At 39.1% G+C, this 17,002-nt stretch overlaps 1 protein-coding gene across 1 annotated transcript in view; it reads left to right on the top strand.

Annotated features, from left to right (window-relative positions):
- Window positions 1-17,002, top strand: part of Adamts6 (ADAM metallopeptidase with thrombospondin type 1 motif 6) — a 257,704-nt gene that overhangs the window by 204,660 nt on the left and 36,042 nt on the right. Inside the window, exons 19-20 of the mRNA XM_052159904.1 lie at window positions 2,438-2,601; window positions 3,529-3,667. Coding sequence (XP_052015864.1) covers window positions 2,438-2,601; window positions 3,529-3,667 — 303 coding nt within the window. The remainder of the gene's footprint in view (window positions 1-2,437; window positions 2,602-3,528; window positions 3,668-17,002) is intronic.

Below are 17,002 nucleotides of genomic sequence, written 5' to 3'. Positions count from 1 at the left end.
TTATGCCAGCTTGCAACCCCACCAGCAGTGGAGGAGTGTTATTTAAGACAATTTTTAAATTTAAATATATTTTTATATATTTTCCCCTCAAATTCTTCCAGATCCTTCTCCCCTATTCACCCAACTTTTAAGTTCTTTCTCAAAAATCAAATGAAAGCTCAGTACAACAAATTCCCCCAAAATCAAGAAAACAAAATAAAACTACACCCCCCTAAACAAAAAACAAAAACAACACCAAATCAAAGCACACATGCACTCACATGCAAAACAAAAAACCCCCATAGAGCCCCATTATATGTTGGTCAGTTTCTTCTGAACATAAGGCCCATCCTGGGGTGGTTGATATGCCCAGTGTCACGTACTGAAGAGAACTGATTTACTTCTCTCTGAACAGGTATAAATGACAGTTCAATTGTTAATCTTTACCCTAGTGGTTTTAGATATATGTTTCTTTGTTTTGTTTTGCCACACTGTAACAAAGCTTCAGATGTCCTTACAAAACCTAATTCTGAATTAATTTTTAATAAGACAGAAATGGATTGTGGATGTAGATCAGTAATCAAGCATTTGTCTAATATATGTAAGCACCTGGGCCCAAGAGAGAGGAAGAGAAGAAGGTTGTGACAGAGAGGGGCAGACACAAAGAGAGAATACTAAGGGAAACAATGTTTGAAAATGAGTATTGTAAAAAAAAAAATAGTGTTTAAATCTAGTTGAAACTAGATAAGTCCAGTACACCTGTAACCTGGGCCTGAGGCACCTTGAAAGTGAAGTGGGAGTGGAAGGCAAGTCTGGATTACCTCATGAGACCCTATTTTAGAGAACAGAGAGAGGGGGTGGAGGGGGAAGAGGGGGGTGTGAAAGACTGTGGGGGAAGAAGGAGGAGAGAGAGAGAGGAGAGAGACAGAGAGAGGCTTAGAAAGAGCTGACAGTCTTATTAAAGAGTCTAGTTAGCCATGGGGGAAGGTGAGTGAATCTTTTCAGCATATCTGAAAGCAAGAAAGTACTGACACATTTTGCTAGGGGATGGGAGGACAATAATGTTCTAGAAAGGTATATACTACAGTCCTTTCAGTCCCTTCGTGCTGAAGCTAATAGACTTATCACTAGCTAATTTACGAGTTTTGTAGAGAGGTTCTGTTGTCTAGGTGCCAGAATCACAAGTCTTCCCTCACCATAGCCACTTAATCACTCTTCTGATATTTAGGAAGGAAAGTCTGCCCTTCACTCCTACCCTCCTGTGAAGTAGCTTTTAAAATTTTTTCCTAATGCCTTTCTTTTCCTCCCATGTAAATGTGTCTTTTTTTTTCCACCAATGATATTATGAATTCTTAGGCAATATATTGATGTTGTTTAGTTCACATTGTTTCATCATTATTAATTCTGTTCTTTGACAATTACATACATGTATGCGTATAATTCATTGTTATTACCTCTTTTCCCTGCATACTTCCATCCCTATCAAACTCCCCATTCCCTTTCTCAAACTTATGACTTGTAGTTCTGTTTTATGACCACTTACTTAGTTGAACCAGAATCATCTGTGTGGCTGTTGAACTGAAAGTATCCACTGGAGGCTAATGGGGTCACCAGTGGATATAGACTGAAGGCAACAAGTCCCTTTTTCCTGGGTCTGACTGTAGCAAATAGTTCAGCAGTGATGGATAGGGACCCCTAAGCCCCTCCCTGTTCCTGCCTGACTGTTTCATGAACCCATTACCGTGCAGAACTAATGCAGACGTCACAGCTGCTGCGAGTTTATGATTCCAGCTTGAATTCAAAATGGTCAGCAGATGGTATAGTGCCCTCCCATCCTTCTGTAGACCACGCACTCAGGAGGTTATGGCAGGAGACCACTTACACGTGTAAGACCAGCCCTGGGTGCACAGATAGACCTTGTCTCAGACATAAAGCAAGAGCACTCATAACCTTACTGGCCACCCTTGCTTTGTTCTGCACCCCAGGCTGGCCTTAGGCCATAGCTACCCCAGGTTTTTCATGAGCCTGGTGTCATCTCACCCTACCCTGTTGCTCCATAGTCTCTCAGTGTCTGGTTTTCACAGATGGAGGAATTAAGAGCCCTGGCTTTCTACCCTCAGCCTGTCCAGCTATCATCTATTTCCTGCCCTGGGGACCCAGGGTATAGATATTGCCCAAATCCCTTTTTTTTCTGCACTTTTTAATTTAAGAGGGTGGGATGGATCCAAAGTAGAAATTTTCCTATAATAAAGTCTTTCACTATCTGGGAGGAATAAAAGCAAATGGGGGAGGGGAGGGAGAAGAGACAGATGGAAAAGGGAAGGAAGGGGGAAATGGCCTGGCATCATCTGTGAATGAAATGGTCGTTCATTATAAACTATATAGTGCATAGTTGATACACAATATATTGATAAATGAACTTTCAAATATTTATGTGGATTTTTCTTTTCTTTTCTAGCTTTAAAATCTGAAGGGGATGATTACTATATTAATGGTGCCTGGACTATTGACTGGCCTAGGAAATTTGATGTTTCGGGGACAGCTTTTCACTACAAGAGACCGACAGATGAACCAGAATCCTTGGAAGCTCTAGGACCCACCTCCGAGAACCTCATTGTAATGGTAAATGTGTCTATGTCATCATGTTTTCACTGTCATTTCCATATCATAGGGTAGGAAGGAGTCAAGTTCAATCAGCTCCCGTTTACAGGTGATGGAATTAAGGGGATAAATGTAAAATGATTTGCATAAAGGTGTAGAGACTGCAGAGTAAAGGCCATAAGTCTCTTTCAGGATGGCTTTTATCTTTTCATGTTTTCTTGAGTAAAAGTTTTGGCAGGGGGTTGTGTTTGATTTTGTTTGGGGTTTTTGTTGTTCTTTTGTTTTGTTGTTTGGTTTTGGGGGTTTCTTCGTTTGTTTGTTTGAGACAGGGTTTCTCTGTATAGCCCTTGGTGTCTTGGAATTCTCTCTGTAGACCATGCTTGGCTCAAATTCAGAGATCAGCCTGACTCTGCCTCCCAAGTGCTGTGATTAAAGGCATACACTACTGCTCAGTTTTAAGTAAAAGTTTTTTGTTCTAAAGTATAAATAAAAATAGTGACAAACTACCCATGAACAGGAAAAAAAGAACATTTTATATAAAGTCATGTGCTTTAAAGTTGTCTTTAAACCTCATCAGACAAGCACATTCACCACCTAGCCTGACAATCTGAGTTCAGTCCCCATGGTCCACACAATAGAAGGAGTGAACCAATTTTAGCAAATTGACCTCTAACATGCTGCAAGTACATCCTGCAAGGCATATGTTCACTCACCCATAGACATTCACCAAAAAATATCAAAAATATAATAATTTTTAAGTTGTGGTGAGTTCATGGTCAGCCTGGACCACAGAGTGAGATTGTCAAAAGCTAAAGTATATAAGTAAATGTTCCAAATTTCCTGAAAAGATTTGCTCTATTGGCATTTTCCTCTTCAGAAGAAATAATACATATTTGGATGAAGGCTCATTGTATTTTAATTATCTTCACCAGTTGTTTTCAATGGCAGGTTCTACTCCAGGAACAGAATTTGGGAATTAGGTACAAGTTCAATGTTCCTATCATTCGTACTGGCAGTGGAGATAATGAAGTTGGCTTCATGTGGTCTCACCAGCCCTGGGCCGAGTGCTCTGCTACTTGTGCTGGAGGTAAGACACCCACTAGGCAGCCGGCAGCTGGCAGTGTGGGAGCAAAACCTACTCTGAGCTGTGTTTTGTATGCTAAAGAAGCTAATTGAAAACATTTTTTGCAGGTTTGCTTCAAGCTGTAATTTAGCAAAAGAAACTTTGCTTAATTATATTACATTCTGTTTCTTTCAACCTCATGTAATTCACACAGATTTTGTTGGTAAAATACATCTTGGCACAATGAGTATCTCTGCTGGTGCTTCTCCAAGACTATCTTGAAGGTGGGCTGTTTGCTTTTCATGAACACATTCTTGGTAAAGAACATCAGGAGTTTTAAGTTACAAAACCAGCAAGATCATACATCACAGATGCAACATGTTGTAATGGGACATGAGAATGTATGTGTGCTTGTGTGTTTGTGTTTGTATGATTGTGTGTTTCCCACAATCCCATTCAAACTCCCTTCTCCAGCAATCAAAGTTAAGGGGCAATATACTGGGATGCTACATAATTCCTGTTGTCTGGGTCTCTGGGCTAATGATGTTAGTGACCCCATTATAATCCCTCAGTGAGGTAGACATAGCTGTTAGGCAGTGGTTGGTGATGTGTTGGTTGTCCCATGTGCGTTTTTCATGGGTGCCTTTTCCCCACAATTTACTCTATTCCTAATCCTCCTCCCTCTAGTGGCCACCAATGCAATTCTTTACCTCTGGCTGGGAGAGCAGGACAGTTGGCTTCCTTCAAAGCCAACACCCTTGCTGCTTCATGGACTGGTGAGTAGAAGTGCTGTGAACACAGCATCTTCCTTCTCTCTGGAGACTAAGTGCACCACCTCCACCACAGAGCTCTGTTACAATAGACAAGGGGCAAACCCATCCTTCATGGCCAGGAGACCGAGAGTACCTCACCATTCCAAAGCCAAAGTATACATCTAAAATAATAGTGTTTGGAGTACTGAAATTGAAATAAATAACACATTCCCATTCTAAACTGTGTAAAGTATATGCATTCCCTGGACCTTATCCACTGGATCTCTAAACGCCTCAAGTATTTGAATAGGAAAAAATTTTTTCAGAAAAAAATGATTACCATATGACAGAATCCATATTTTAAATCATAAATATTAAAGTCATCCATTACTATAACTCTAATTTCAGTAGTAAAGACAACACACCATGAAAAATCAAAAGAGAAGATGAATAATGCTCTATTAATATTCACTCATGTGAAATACCATAAAACATGGTTAAGTAGAACCTGTAAGCCATTTTAGAAGTTATCCTGTTCCCACACTTTTCATGAGTCTAATGACTCATAATATAAATTTTTCAAAACTATATACTGTATAAACACTTCATTTAGTGATATCAATGATTAATGCCACTTCAGTTACCCTTAACTAATTCACATTTTATTCCCATAAATGCATGCACTTATATTTGACATTTATACATAAATCTTTCATTTGGTAATTAAATCACTTTTTTAAGTATTCTGTAAATTAATCTTCCCCTTTCTACCTACCAACAAAAAAAGTCTTTATTAGGATAATGTATATTCAAGTTAGGCCTTTAGTAAAGTAGAATAAAGGCAGATTAAGGATGAGTCCAAATAATTTAAGATTTAGCCATTCTTTTTTTTTTTTTCTGTATGAAACCTCTTTTTTTAATTCAATATATTTTTTATTTACATTTCAAATGATTTCCCATTTTCTGGACCCCCACTCCCCAAAAGTCCCATAAGTCCTCTTCCCTCCCCCTGTTCTCCCATCCACCCCCTTCCCTCTTCCCTGTTCTGGTTTTGCCCTATACTGCTACACTGAGTCTTTCCAGAACCAGATCACTCCTCCTTTCTTCTTGGACATCATTTTATGTGTGGATTATGTTTTGGGTATTCCAATTTTCTAGGCTAATATCCACTTATTAGTGAGTGCATACCAGATTAATCTTTTGAGACTGGGTTACCTCACTTAGTATGATGTTCTCCAGCTCCATCCATTTGTCTAAGAATTTCATGAATTCATTGTTTCTAATGGCTGAATAGTACTCCATTGTGTATATATAACACATTTTTTTGCATCCACTCTTCTGTTGAGGGATACCTGGGTTCTTTCCAGGTTCTGGCTATTATAAATAGGGCTGCTATGAATATAGTGGAGCACGTATCCTTATTACCTGCTGGGGAATCCTCTGGGCATATGCCCAGGAGTGGTATAGCAGGATCCTCCGGAAGTGGTGTGCCCAGTTTTCTGAGGAACCGCCAGACTGATTTCCAGAGTGGTTTTACCAATTTGCAACCCCACCAGCAGAGAAAGAGTATTCCTCTTTTTCCAAATCCTCACCAACACCTGCTGTCTCCTGAGTTTTTAATCTTAGCCTTTCTGACTGGTGTAAGGTGAAATCTCGGCGTTGTTTTGATTTGCATTTCCCTAATGATTAATGAAGTTGAGCATTTTTAAGATGCTTCTCAGCCATCCGAAGTTCTTCAGGTGAAAATTCTTTGTTTAGCTCTGTACCCCATTTTTAATAGGGTTATTTGGCTTTCTGGGATCTAACTTCTTGAGTTCTTTGTATATATTGGATATTAGCCCTCTATCTGATGTAGGATTGGTAAAGATCTTTTCCGAATTTGTTGGTTGCCGATTTGTCCTTTTGATGGTATCCTTTGCCTTACAGAAACTTTGTAATTTTATGAGGTCCCGTTTGTCTATTCTTGATCTTAGAGCATATGCTATTGGTGTTCTATTCAGGAACTTTTCCCCTGTACCGATGTCCTCAAGGGTCTTCCCCAGTTTCTTTTCTATTAGCTTCAGAGTGTCTGGCTTTATGTGGAGGTCCTTGATCCATTTGGAGTTGAACTTAGTACAAGGAGATAAGGATGGATCAATTTGCATTCTTCTGCATGCTGACCTCCAGTTTAACCAGCACCATTTGTTGAAAAGGCTATCTTTTTTCCACTGGATGTTTTCAGTTTCTTTGTCGAGGATCAAGTGGCCATAGGTGTGTGGGTTCATTTCTGGATCTTCAATCTTATTCCACTTATCCACCTGCCTGTCACTGTACCAATACCATGCAGTTTTTAACACTATTGCTCAGTAGAATAGTTTTAGGTATCCTGGGTTTTTTGTTATTCCAGATGAATTTGAGAATTGCTCTTTCTAACTCTATGAAGAACTGAGTTGGGATTTTGATGGGGATTGTATTGAATCTGTATACTGCTTTTGACAAAATGGCCATTTTATTTATATTAATCCTGCCAATCCATGAGCATGGGAGATTTTTCCATTTTTTTGAGGTCTTCTTCCATTTCCTTCTTCAGAGTCTTGAAGTTCTTGTCATACAGATCTTTCACATGTTTGGTAAGAGTCACACCAAGGTACTTTATACTGTTTGTAGCTACTGACCTGTTTGTGAAGGGTGTCATTTCCCTCATTTCTTTCTCAGCCTGCTTATCCTTTGAGTATAGGAAGGCTACTGATTTGCTTGAGTTGATTTTATAACCTGCCACTTTGCTGAAGTTGTTTATCAGCTGTAGGAGTTCTCTGGTGGAGTTTTTTTTTGGGGGTGGGGGGTTGCTTAAGTAAACTATCATATCATCTGCAAATAGTGATAGTTTGATTTCTTCCTTTCCAATTTGTGTCCCTTTGACCTCCTTATGTTGTCTAATTGCCCGAGCTAGTACAAGAACAATATTGAAAAGATAAGGAGAGAGGGGGCAGCCTTGTCTAGTCCCTGATTTTAGTGGGATTGCTTCAAGTTTCTCTCCATTTAGTTTGATGTTGGCTACCGGTTTGCTGTATATTGCTTTTACTATGTTTAGGTATGGGCCTTGAATTCTTGTTCTTTCCAAGACTTTAAGCATGAAAGGATGCTGAATTTTGTTAAATGCTTTTTCAGCATCCAATGAAATGACCATGTGGTTTTTTTCTTTGAGTTTGTTTATGTAGTGGATTGCATTGATGGATTTCCATATATTGAACCATCCCTGCATCCCTGGGATAAAGCCTACTTACTTGATCATGGTGGATGATCATTTTTATGTGTTCTTGGATTCGGTTGGCAAGAATTTTATTGAGTATTTTGCATCGATGTTCATAAAGGAAAGTGGTGTGAAGTTCTCTTTCTTTGTTGGATCTTTGTGTGGTTTTGGTATCAGCGTAATTGTGGCTTCATAGAACGAGTTGGGTAGTGGTCCTTCTGTTTCTATTTTGTGGAATAGTTTGAAGAGTATTAGTGTTAGGTCTTCTTTGAAGGTATGATAGAATTCTGCACTGAAACCATCTGGTCCTGTGCTTTTTTTTTTTTTTGGTTGGAAGAGTTTCTATGGCCCCTTCTATTTATTTAGGGGTTATGGGATTGTTTAGATGATTTATTTGGTCCTGATTTAATTTTGGTATTTGGTATCTGTCTAGGAAATTGTCCATTTCCTCCAGATTCTCCAGTTGTGTTGAGTATAGGCTTTTGTAGTAGGATCTGATGATTTTTTGGATTTCCTCAGTTTCTGTTGTTAGATCCCCCTTTTCATTTCTATTTTTGTTAATTTGGATACTTTCTCTCTGGCCTTTGGTCAGTCTGGCTAAGGGTTTATCTATCTTGTTGATTTTCTCAAAGAACCAGCTCCTGGATTTGTTGATTCTTTGTATGGTTCTCTTTATTTCCACTTGATTGATTTCAGCCCTGAGTTTGATGATTTCTTGTCTTCTACTCCTCCTGGGTGAATTAACTTCATTTTCTTCTAGAACTTTCACGTGTGCCATTAAACTGCTATTGTATGCGCTCTCTCGTTTCTTTTTGGAGGCACTCAGGGCTATGAGTTTTCCTCTTAGCACTGCTTTCATTGTGTCCCAAAGATTTGGGTATGTTGTGCCTAAATTCTAAAAAATCTCTGATTTCTTTCTTATTTCTTCTTTGGCCAAGGTGTCATTGAGTAGAGTATTGTTCAGCCTCCATGTGTATGTGGGTTTTCTGTTGTTTCTGTTGCCATTGGAGACCACTCTTACTCCATAGTGATTTGATAGGAGGCATGGGATTAGTTTGATCTTCTTATATTTGTTGGGGTCTGTCTTGTGACCAATTATATGGTCGATTTTGGAGAAGGTACCATGAGGTGCTGAGAAAAAGGTATATTCGTTTGCTTTAGGGTGAAATGTTCTATAAAATCAGTCAAATCCAATTGGTCCAAAGCTTCAATTAGTTTTACTGTGTCCCTGTTTAGTTTCTGTTCTCCTGATAGGTCCATTGAGGATAGTGGAGTGTTGAAGTCACCCACAATTATTGTGTTAGGTGCAATGTGTGCTTTGAGCTTTAGTAAAGTTTCTTTTACAAATGAGGGTGCCCTTGCATTTGGCGTGTAGATGTTCAGAATTGAGAGTTCTTCTGGTGGATATTTCCTGTGACCAGCAAGAAGTGTCCTTCCGTGTCTCCTTTGATAACTTTAGGTTGAAAGTCAATTTTATCTGATATTAGAATGGCTACTCCAGCTTCTTTCCTAAGACCATTGGCTTGTAAAATTGTCTTCCAGACTTTTACTCTAAGGTAGTTTTGTCTTTGACACTGAGGTGTGTTTCCTGTATGCAGCAAAATGTAGGGTCCTATTTCCTTATCCAGTCTGTTAGTCTATGTCTTTTTATTGAGGAATTGAGTCCATTGATGTTAAGAGATATTAAGGAATAGTGATTATTACTTCCTGTCATTTTTGATGTTATTTTTATATTTGAGTGGTTATCTTCTTTTGGGTTCAAGGAAAGAAGGTTACTATCTTGCTTTTTCCAGGGTGTAGTTTCCCTCCTTGTATTGGAGTTTTCCTCCTATTATTCTTTGTAGGGCTGGGTTTGTGGAAAGATATTGTGTAAATTTGTTTTTGTCATGGAATATCTTGGTTTCTCCATCTATGGTGATTGAGAGTTTTGCTGGGTATAGTAATCTTGCCTGACATTTGTGTTCTCTTAGAATCTGCATGAGATCTGCCCAGGATCTTCTAGCTTTCAGGGTCTCTGGTGAGAAGTCTGGTGTGATTCTGATAGGTCTTCCTTTATATGTTACTTGACCTTTTTCTCTTACTGCCTTTAATATTCTTTCTTTGTTTAGTACATTTGGGGTTTTGATTATGATGTGACAAGTGGTATTTCTGCTCAGGTCCAGTCTGTTTGGAGTTCTGTAGGCTTCTTGTATATTCCTGGGCATCTCTTTCTTTAGGTTAGGGAAGTTTTCTTCCATAATTTTGTGGAAGATATTTTCTGGCCATTTCAATTGTAAATCTTCACTCTCATCTATGCCTATAATCCTTAGGTTTGGTCTTCTCATTGTTTCCTGGATTTCCTGGATATTCTGGGATACAAGCTTTTTGCATTTTGCATTTTCTTTGACTGTTGAGTCAATGGTTTCTATGGTATCTTCGACATCTGAGATTCTTTCTTCCATCTCTTGTATTCTGTTGTTGATATTTGCATCTATGGCCCCTGATTTCTTCCCAAGGTTTTCTATCTCCAAAGTTGTCTCCCTTTGTGATTTCTTTGTTGTTTCTACTTCTGTTTTTAGTTCCAGGATGGTTTTGCTCAGTTCCTTCATTTGTTTGTTTGTGTTTTCCTGTATTTCTTTAATAGATTTTTGTGTTTCCTCTTTCATGACTTCTGCCATTTGACTCACTTTCTCCTGCATTTCTTTAAGTTTGTGTGTGTGTGTGTGTGTGTTTCTTCTTTATTGGCTTCTATTTCTTGAGCTTTATTCTCCTGAATTTCTTTAAGTGATTTTTGTGTTTCCATTATACAGGTTTCTAGCTTATTCATGTTCCCCTGTATTTCTTTAAGAGATTCATTTATGTCCTTTTTGTGTTCCTCTAGCAGCACCATGACCAGTGATTTTAAATCCAAATATTGTTTTTCTGGTGTGTTGGGGTATCCCGGACTTGCTGTTGTTGGAGAGTCTGGTTCAGACGCTGCCATATTGCCTAGATTTCTGTTGGTAGCGTTCCTATGTTTGCCCTTTGTCATCTTGTTATCTCTGGTGTTAGTAGGTCTTGTCTCTGGCTGGTGTTTGAGCCTACTGTGAGGCTGTAAGGCTATTTTCGCAACACTGGATGGCTGGGTTTCCCCTGTCGCAGATTGCTGATGTGTTGCTGTCCTCTTGGGTGCTCTTGGAACCCTAGTTTGCCTTGCCCCAGATTGTCTCTGTGAACCAGGTGATGCCTGTTTGCTCCTTCAGGGAGTGCTGATGGTGTGTGCTGCGGGGACCTTTTCCTGAGTGCTGATCTCTCTGCTGGGCAGCTGATCCCCCAACTGGGTGGGTGCACATAAGGCTAGCCTAGCTGCTCAGGCTCTGAGTCCAGGCAAAAGCCTGACAGGCTCAGGCCCGAGCAATGTTCGCCTCGGGCTATGACTACTAACTGGTTCTGTCAGGTAGCCAAGATGGTGCTGCGTGCCCCCTCTACAAGTCCCTGGACAGTCTGCCAGGCTGACAACCTCCTGACCAGGTTGGTACACAGATGGCCCACCAGACAGCCTAGGGCCTGGGTGCAGTCCAACGCCTGTCTGGCTTAGACCCTTACGACATTGGCCTCGGACTATGACTGTTAGCTGGCTTTGCCTGCTAGAACTCTCTGGCGTTCCGTAGCCTTAAGTGCTGGGACAGACTGCTGGGCAAACAACCTCCTGGCTGGGTTGGCACACTGATGGCTCCCCAAACAGCTCAGAGCCTGGGTGCAGGCCAATGCCTGTCGGGCTTAGACCCCCGCAATGTTGGCTTCGGGCTAAGTCTGTGTACCTCAGGCTGTAGGTTCTCTCTGGCATCTGAGAGCCAAGATGGTAGAGAGTCTCTCGTAACTGACTGGTGGGAGGCAGAGCTCTGATGTGGCTTCAGTGTGGTGAAAAGCGCTGTAACTCTGCCACTTGCAGCCCAACTGGCCAGCGATGGTCAGTGATAGCGGGCGCAGGGCCTGCCAGGACCCTGTCGCCTTGGTTCCACTGATGGTGGCCCTTCTGCTGGATGAGCTGCTGCTGCTGCTGCTGCTGCTGTCACCGCCGCCGCAGCCGCCGCCGCCACTGCCAATGAAAAAGATTTAGGCATTCTAATAATAATATCAGCCAGCTGAGGTCATCTGGCTTTGGGAAAAGAAGCATGGCGATATCTTCAAGTATACAGCAGAATGCTGAACAAGGAGCCCTACTGCCTGTCCTTATTTTGCTCAATTGTGACATTTGAGGATGGTTTAGACATGATCTTGTCTGAGGCCAAGGACAGATAAAATGAATTCCCAATGTTTTTTCAACCTATGATTCTTTTTGTTCAGGGAGCACAATAAAGGTGGAGGCAGCATGAAAACTTAATTCAAAAGAAAACCGATTATTGAAGTAAAAAGTATGAAAATTTTAAATGTGATTATTCTTTTCTATAACACTCATTGAAAAATAGCAATGACTTGTCAGTGAGGAAGAAAAAAAAAAAAAACTAAAAAAAAAAACAAGAGGAAAGAAAAGCCCCTGGAAGAAGAGTTTTCTTTTCCATAGTGTAAACTACTTTGATTCTGGAACTACTGATCTTATATCTGAGGGGGTTCTGGGAACCCAAACTCTGTTTGAGTGTGAGTGATTATGAGCATTTATGAGGCCATTGCTTCTGTTGAGAGAAGGAAGTCAGTGGTTGAAGGTTGACAGATGTGGTGGGTAGAACTGTCATTTGTCTTGGTTATCCAGATGTTACCTGGAGACCATCTGCCTCAGTTCAGTTAGGGATTCATTTGAAAGACTGATCTGGGGACTTCATTTCAGACCTCTTGTAGTGAAACTTTGAGTAGGGAGTGTGTTTTCACACACAAGATTTTGGATCACTGTTTCTGGCTTTCAGAGCAATTGAAACCTAGCACTGTAGGCATATAGAGTTAAAGGACTGGTCACTGAAGTCTGAGTCTTTGAGAGGTCATTTTGCTCCTAGAAAAATATCTGAAACATTCTAGGGGAAAAAGCATTTATAGACAGTAAGTGGTTATGAGCACTCATAAATCCATGAAGCAATAATTTTGACAAATGCCTTATTTTCATTTCCTGTTGATGTGATAAAATACTTTGACAAAAAAACAACATAAGGAAGAAATATTTATTTAATCATAACTATAAGTTAGAGTCCATCATGGCAGGGAAGCCCAAAGTCAAAACACAGGAACTTGAAGCAGCTAGTCACATTCCATTCACAGTCCAGAGCAGAGCACAAACAACGCATGCATGCATCCAGGACTCAGCTTGCTTTGTCTAATAGCCCTTTCCTGGGGAATGGTGTCACCCACAGGGGGCGTGTTTTCCTCTTAATCAATATAACCCTCCTCAGACATGCCCACAGGTCAACCTCGTCTAGATAATTCTTCACTGAGATTACCTTCCCAGGTGATACTAGATTGTGTCAATTTGACAACTAAAACTAATGATCAAAAAGGTATATATATATATTTTTTTCCACTGTAGGAAATTGGATGTCTTAGGGTAGATAACATGTTATAGATACCAGATATTGAACTTATTTTTCCTATATGTGCCTCTACTGTTAATTCTAGATACTTTAAATACTGGAAGTATATCTTTGAAAGAAGTAAAGTTCCTTGCAGCTTAGGAATGTTAATCAAAAAAGAGTCCAGAATCATTTACCATAATGACAAAAAGGACTTAGAATCTAGGGATAAAAACTAAAGTCAGTTATTAATTATGATATTTTACCTTTGATCCTTCTGGGGAGGTATTGGGAGCCTTGAAGCTCTCATGATTTTAAATGAAAACAGAGCAAGAAGAGCTCTCGAAGAACTTGTAGTTGGAGTCTCATAAGATCCCTTTGTGTTATTGTTCATTAATGTTCTAGACATACTGTACTGACATCAAGTACTTCTGAACTGTGAGTCAGGGAACAAGAATGATAGTTTTCTGTGATGAGATATTTTAAGATAAGAAATTAAAAGTTGTTTTTCTGTATCTTAGCAGAGCTGATGACAAATCTAGTATATAGCAAACATTGGTGATGATTCAGTTGCTCTGAGTCAGTGATGAAGTACTTCCTTGAGTTAATCAGGAACATTAAGATGCTAGGGGGTGTTATCTTCAGGATAAATGTGACCAGGATAAACTATAATTCTTCTTTAAAAAAACTCACTAAATTAAGACTTTCCTTCTTTCATAAACCTTGTTATTTCTTCTAGAATTTGTTTCTTTATGCCTTATCGAAATGATTATGTACTGTATAACTTAAATGAGTTCCCAATGTGCTACCATTAGATTAATGATCATAATCATGTGTTAACTAATACTGAAAGCAATATTATTTTGTGATTCAAAAAGCAGAACCTGTCTTGGAATAATAATTCATACCATATAACGTTTGCTGCATGACTTTTAGTGGTAAAACTCGCAGTTACTTTATCCTTACCCACTAAATTCAGTCATCACATGCCTCCTCTTTACCAGTGTTTGCCTGGGAGTGTTGTCCTCAAAGTTCAGCACATATCAGAACTACTGGGAGAGTATCTGGAAACACACATTGTTAGGTTTTGTCTCCAGTTTCTGGCTCGGGAGCACAGGTCTTGATAATTTAGGACCTGATAGTTTAGCTATACCTGTAACTACACTACATCCAAATGCTCGTAAAGCCACATAATAATCTTTATTTAATTACAGTTGGCTTCGTGACATGGCTGTTTAATAACAAATGAAAAATGTATAGTTTATAAAACAAATTGTGATGCCTGGTATCCTTTGATCATCCTCAACAAGAACATTAAATAGCCTTTGTTATGATTAACTTTTTTACATAAAGAGACTTCAATTTAAATAATTTTTAAATTAGAGATGCAGCAGTAGAGACTAGTTAGTAATACTTTAACATAGTGTTTCTCTAGTAATAATAATTACGCACTCTGAACAAAGCTTTTCACCACTTAGCACCTCTATAGAGGAACTTGCTATATATCTACCCAAGTATCTCTTTCACCAGCTTGAGTTTGTTCAAAAGCCTTCCCCAAAAAACCAGTTCTTAACTTGCCACAGACTGGAAAGACAAGGACTCTAAATGTTCCTGAAATCTTGATACTTTGACTCCCTCTGACACCCCGCCTTTTATAAATGGTTAGGGGTTTAGTCTGGACATCAGATTTTTTTTTTAAGATCCCTGGGAAATTCTAAGGTACAGTCCATATTTTAAAAATATTGGCTTTTATATGGATTAAAAGTTTTATTCCTCAAAAAACAAACATCTCTTAATAATTGGCTACAATGTAAATCAAAGGTTGATGAGATGCAGGATTGGGCATTTGGGGCGGAAAGCAGAGACCAGTGTCATTGAGTAGAGCGCGAAAGTGGTAAAATGGCAGCCCGTGATTCTAGTTAGTGTAGCTGTTGACTTGGACATGCCATAGAAAGTACACACACACATACACACACACACATCAGCTATCATATATATATACTGTGATACCAGACATCACAGGTTTTTTTTTCTTTACCTGGTGGATCATTTATCGCTTCTAATTAATACTTTTAAAACTAACTGCAACTAACTAGCTAGTCTGCAAAGGTTTTCATTGCAATTTCAACTTTCTCTGGCATTTATAAAATTAAAATGAATATGAGCAGAATATCACAGATCTGAGGACACCAGGAGGATTTAGTATTTTAGAGCATTTTAGAGGTCAGATTTTTCATGTTAGGAAAGCTCAACCAGTAACTCTATGCAAATATTGTAAAATCTACATTAATATAAATTGGAAACACTTCAGGTCTCAAGCAGTTTGAATAAGATAAGCTCACCTTATAAATGGCTCTTATAGTCAACCAACTTAAGCTACAAGTTAGAATGTCAGAGGTGTGCAACTCCTGTTATACATAAGTGCTTATGAAAATTCCCAGCACTTCTTTTTGCAGCTCTAATAAAAAGGGAACCCCTTTTTAGAACAGCATTGTTGCTCAGAGGATGAATCTTGCAGAGAGCAGCAATCCTCAAGATAATTTTCTGTTCTGTTTTGCAATTTTCTACTATTAAAGCATCCTTTTGCCATCTTCACGACCTACCCAACTTCTCCCACTTCATATAGCCCTTGCGATTTTATAGTAAAGCCCCCAAGACCACTCATCTAGTCTTTAGCCTTGTATTTAACTTTGACCTGTTTATCTGCCAAGGAATTAATTCTTCACTAACAGTGCAAAGAAGAGGAATACATAGAATATTGTATATTATAGTTTTGCAGTTACACTTAAAATGTTCTGTTTGTCCTCCATTAGCATTAGTAACTGTCCTGATAGTCTGTCCACATTGTTTTTCCCCTAGTGTTTCCTTTGTTTTTCTTTGTGATGTGAAAGAATTTCATACCAAAGAACTCCTTTTTTAATGTTTCTTATAGTGTTCTTTCACTATTAAATGTTTACTTTGCAGATCAGGAGAAGAAAGATGAGTTAAAGCTGTGCTTAGATTGAGGAAGAGAAGGAAGGCAGAGTCATTGCAGAGAACATGTTTTGTTGTTGTTTAAAGATCAAAGAATATAGTTTTGTTTTGTATTTGACTCAGCAGTTAAGTGCACTTGCTGCTCTTGCAGAGGACCCAGATTCAATTCCCAGCACCCACATCATAACTGCCTGTAACTCCAATTCTAGGAGATCTGATACACAATTCTGATGTCTGTGGACACATGCACACATGTGGTGCACTTATGTACACTTGGACAAATGCACATGCATACAAAATAAATGTTTTAAAAATCTATACTACATAGGTATTCTGATCAGATACCACTGAGTAGCTAGAGTGTTATTGCTGTTTTCCTTTATACTTACAGAGTCTGTTTCATTGCTCTTGCATTTTTGGTTCATTTTAAGTCATTTTCCTTCCCTGGAAGTCATTTAAGTTGACTGGGTTTTGTTGTTGTTTGTTTGCAGTAGTAGGCAAGCATTATATCAGTGAGCTATACCCCAACCCAACCAGCCTATTTTGTGTGTGCATGTGTATATATGTGTGTCCCTCTATGTGTGTGTGTGTGTGTGTGTACGTGTGTGTATGTGTGTGTGTGAGAGAGAGAGAGAGAGAGAGGATTTAAAGATGGAAAATGCTTTTCTCCTCCAGATTGGGAACTTAAATAATGTATACACATCTCTCTTCTTATTTGTTCCTAAGTAGTTCTTCCTCTGTCTCTGTCAGTTCAGTCTAAGGCTGGTGCGTGCGTAAAGCACAAAGCAGAAGGAAGGAAAGCAGGAAAGACAAACACATTGAAAATGGCCTCTGATAGCGACTCTTCCTGACTTAAGTCTCTATAATAATTTTCAAATTATCTTAATGAGTTTATCATATAGATTGTCTTAGCCTATGAAACATTAAATATTTTTTATCATTTCTGTGGTGA

Source organism: Apodemus sylvaticus, chromosome 16 (assembly GCF_947179515.1).
Source record: "Apodemus sylvaticus chromosome 16, mApoSyl1.1, whole genome shotgun sequence".
Classification (NCBI taxonomy): domain Eukaryota; kingdom Metazoa; phylum Chordata; class Mammalia; order Rodentia; family Muridae; genus Apodemus; species Apodemus sylvaticus.
The sequence above is the reverse complement of the archived record's forward strand: the minus strand, read 5'-3'. Positions and strand labels throughout refer to the sequence as shown.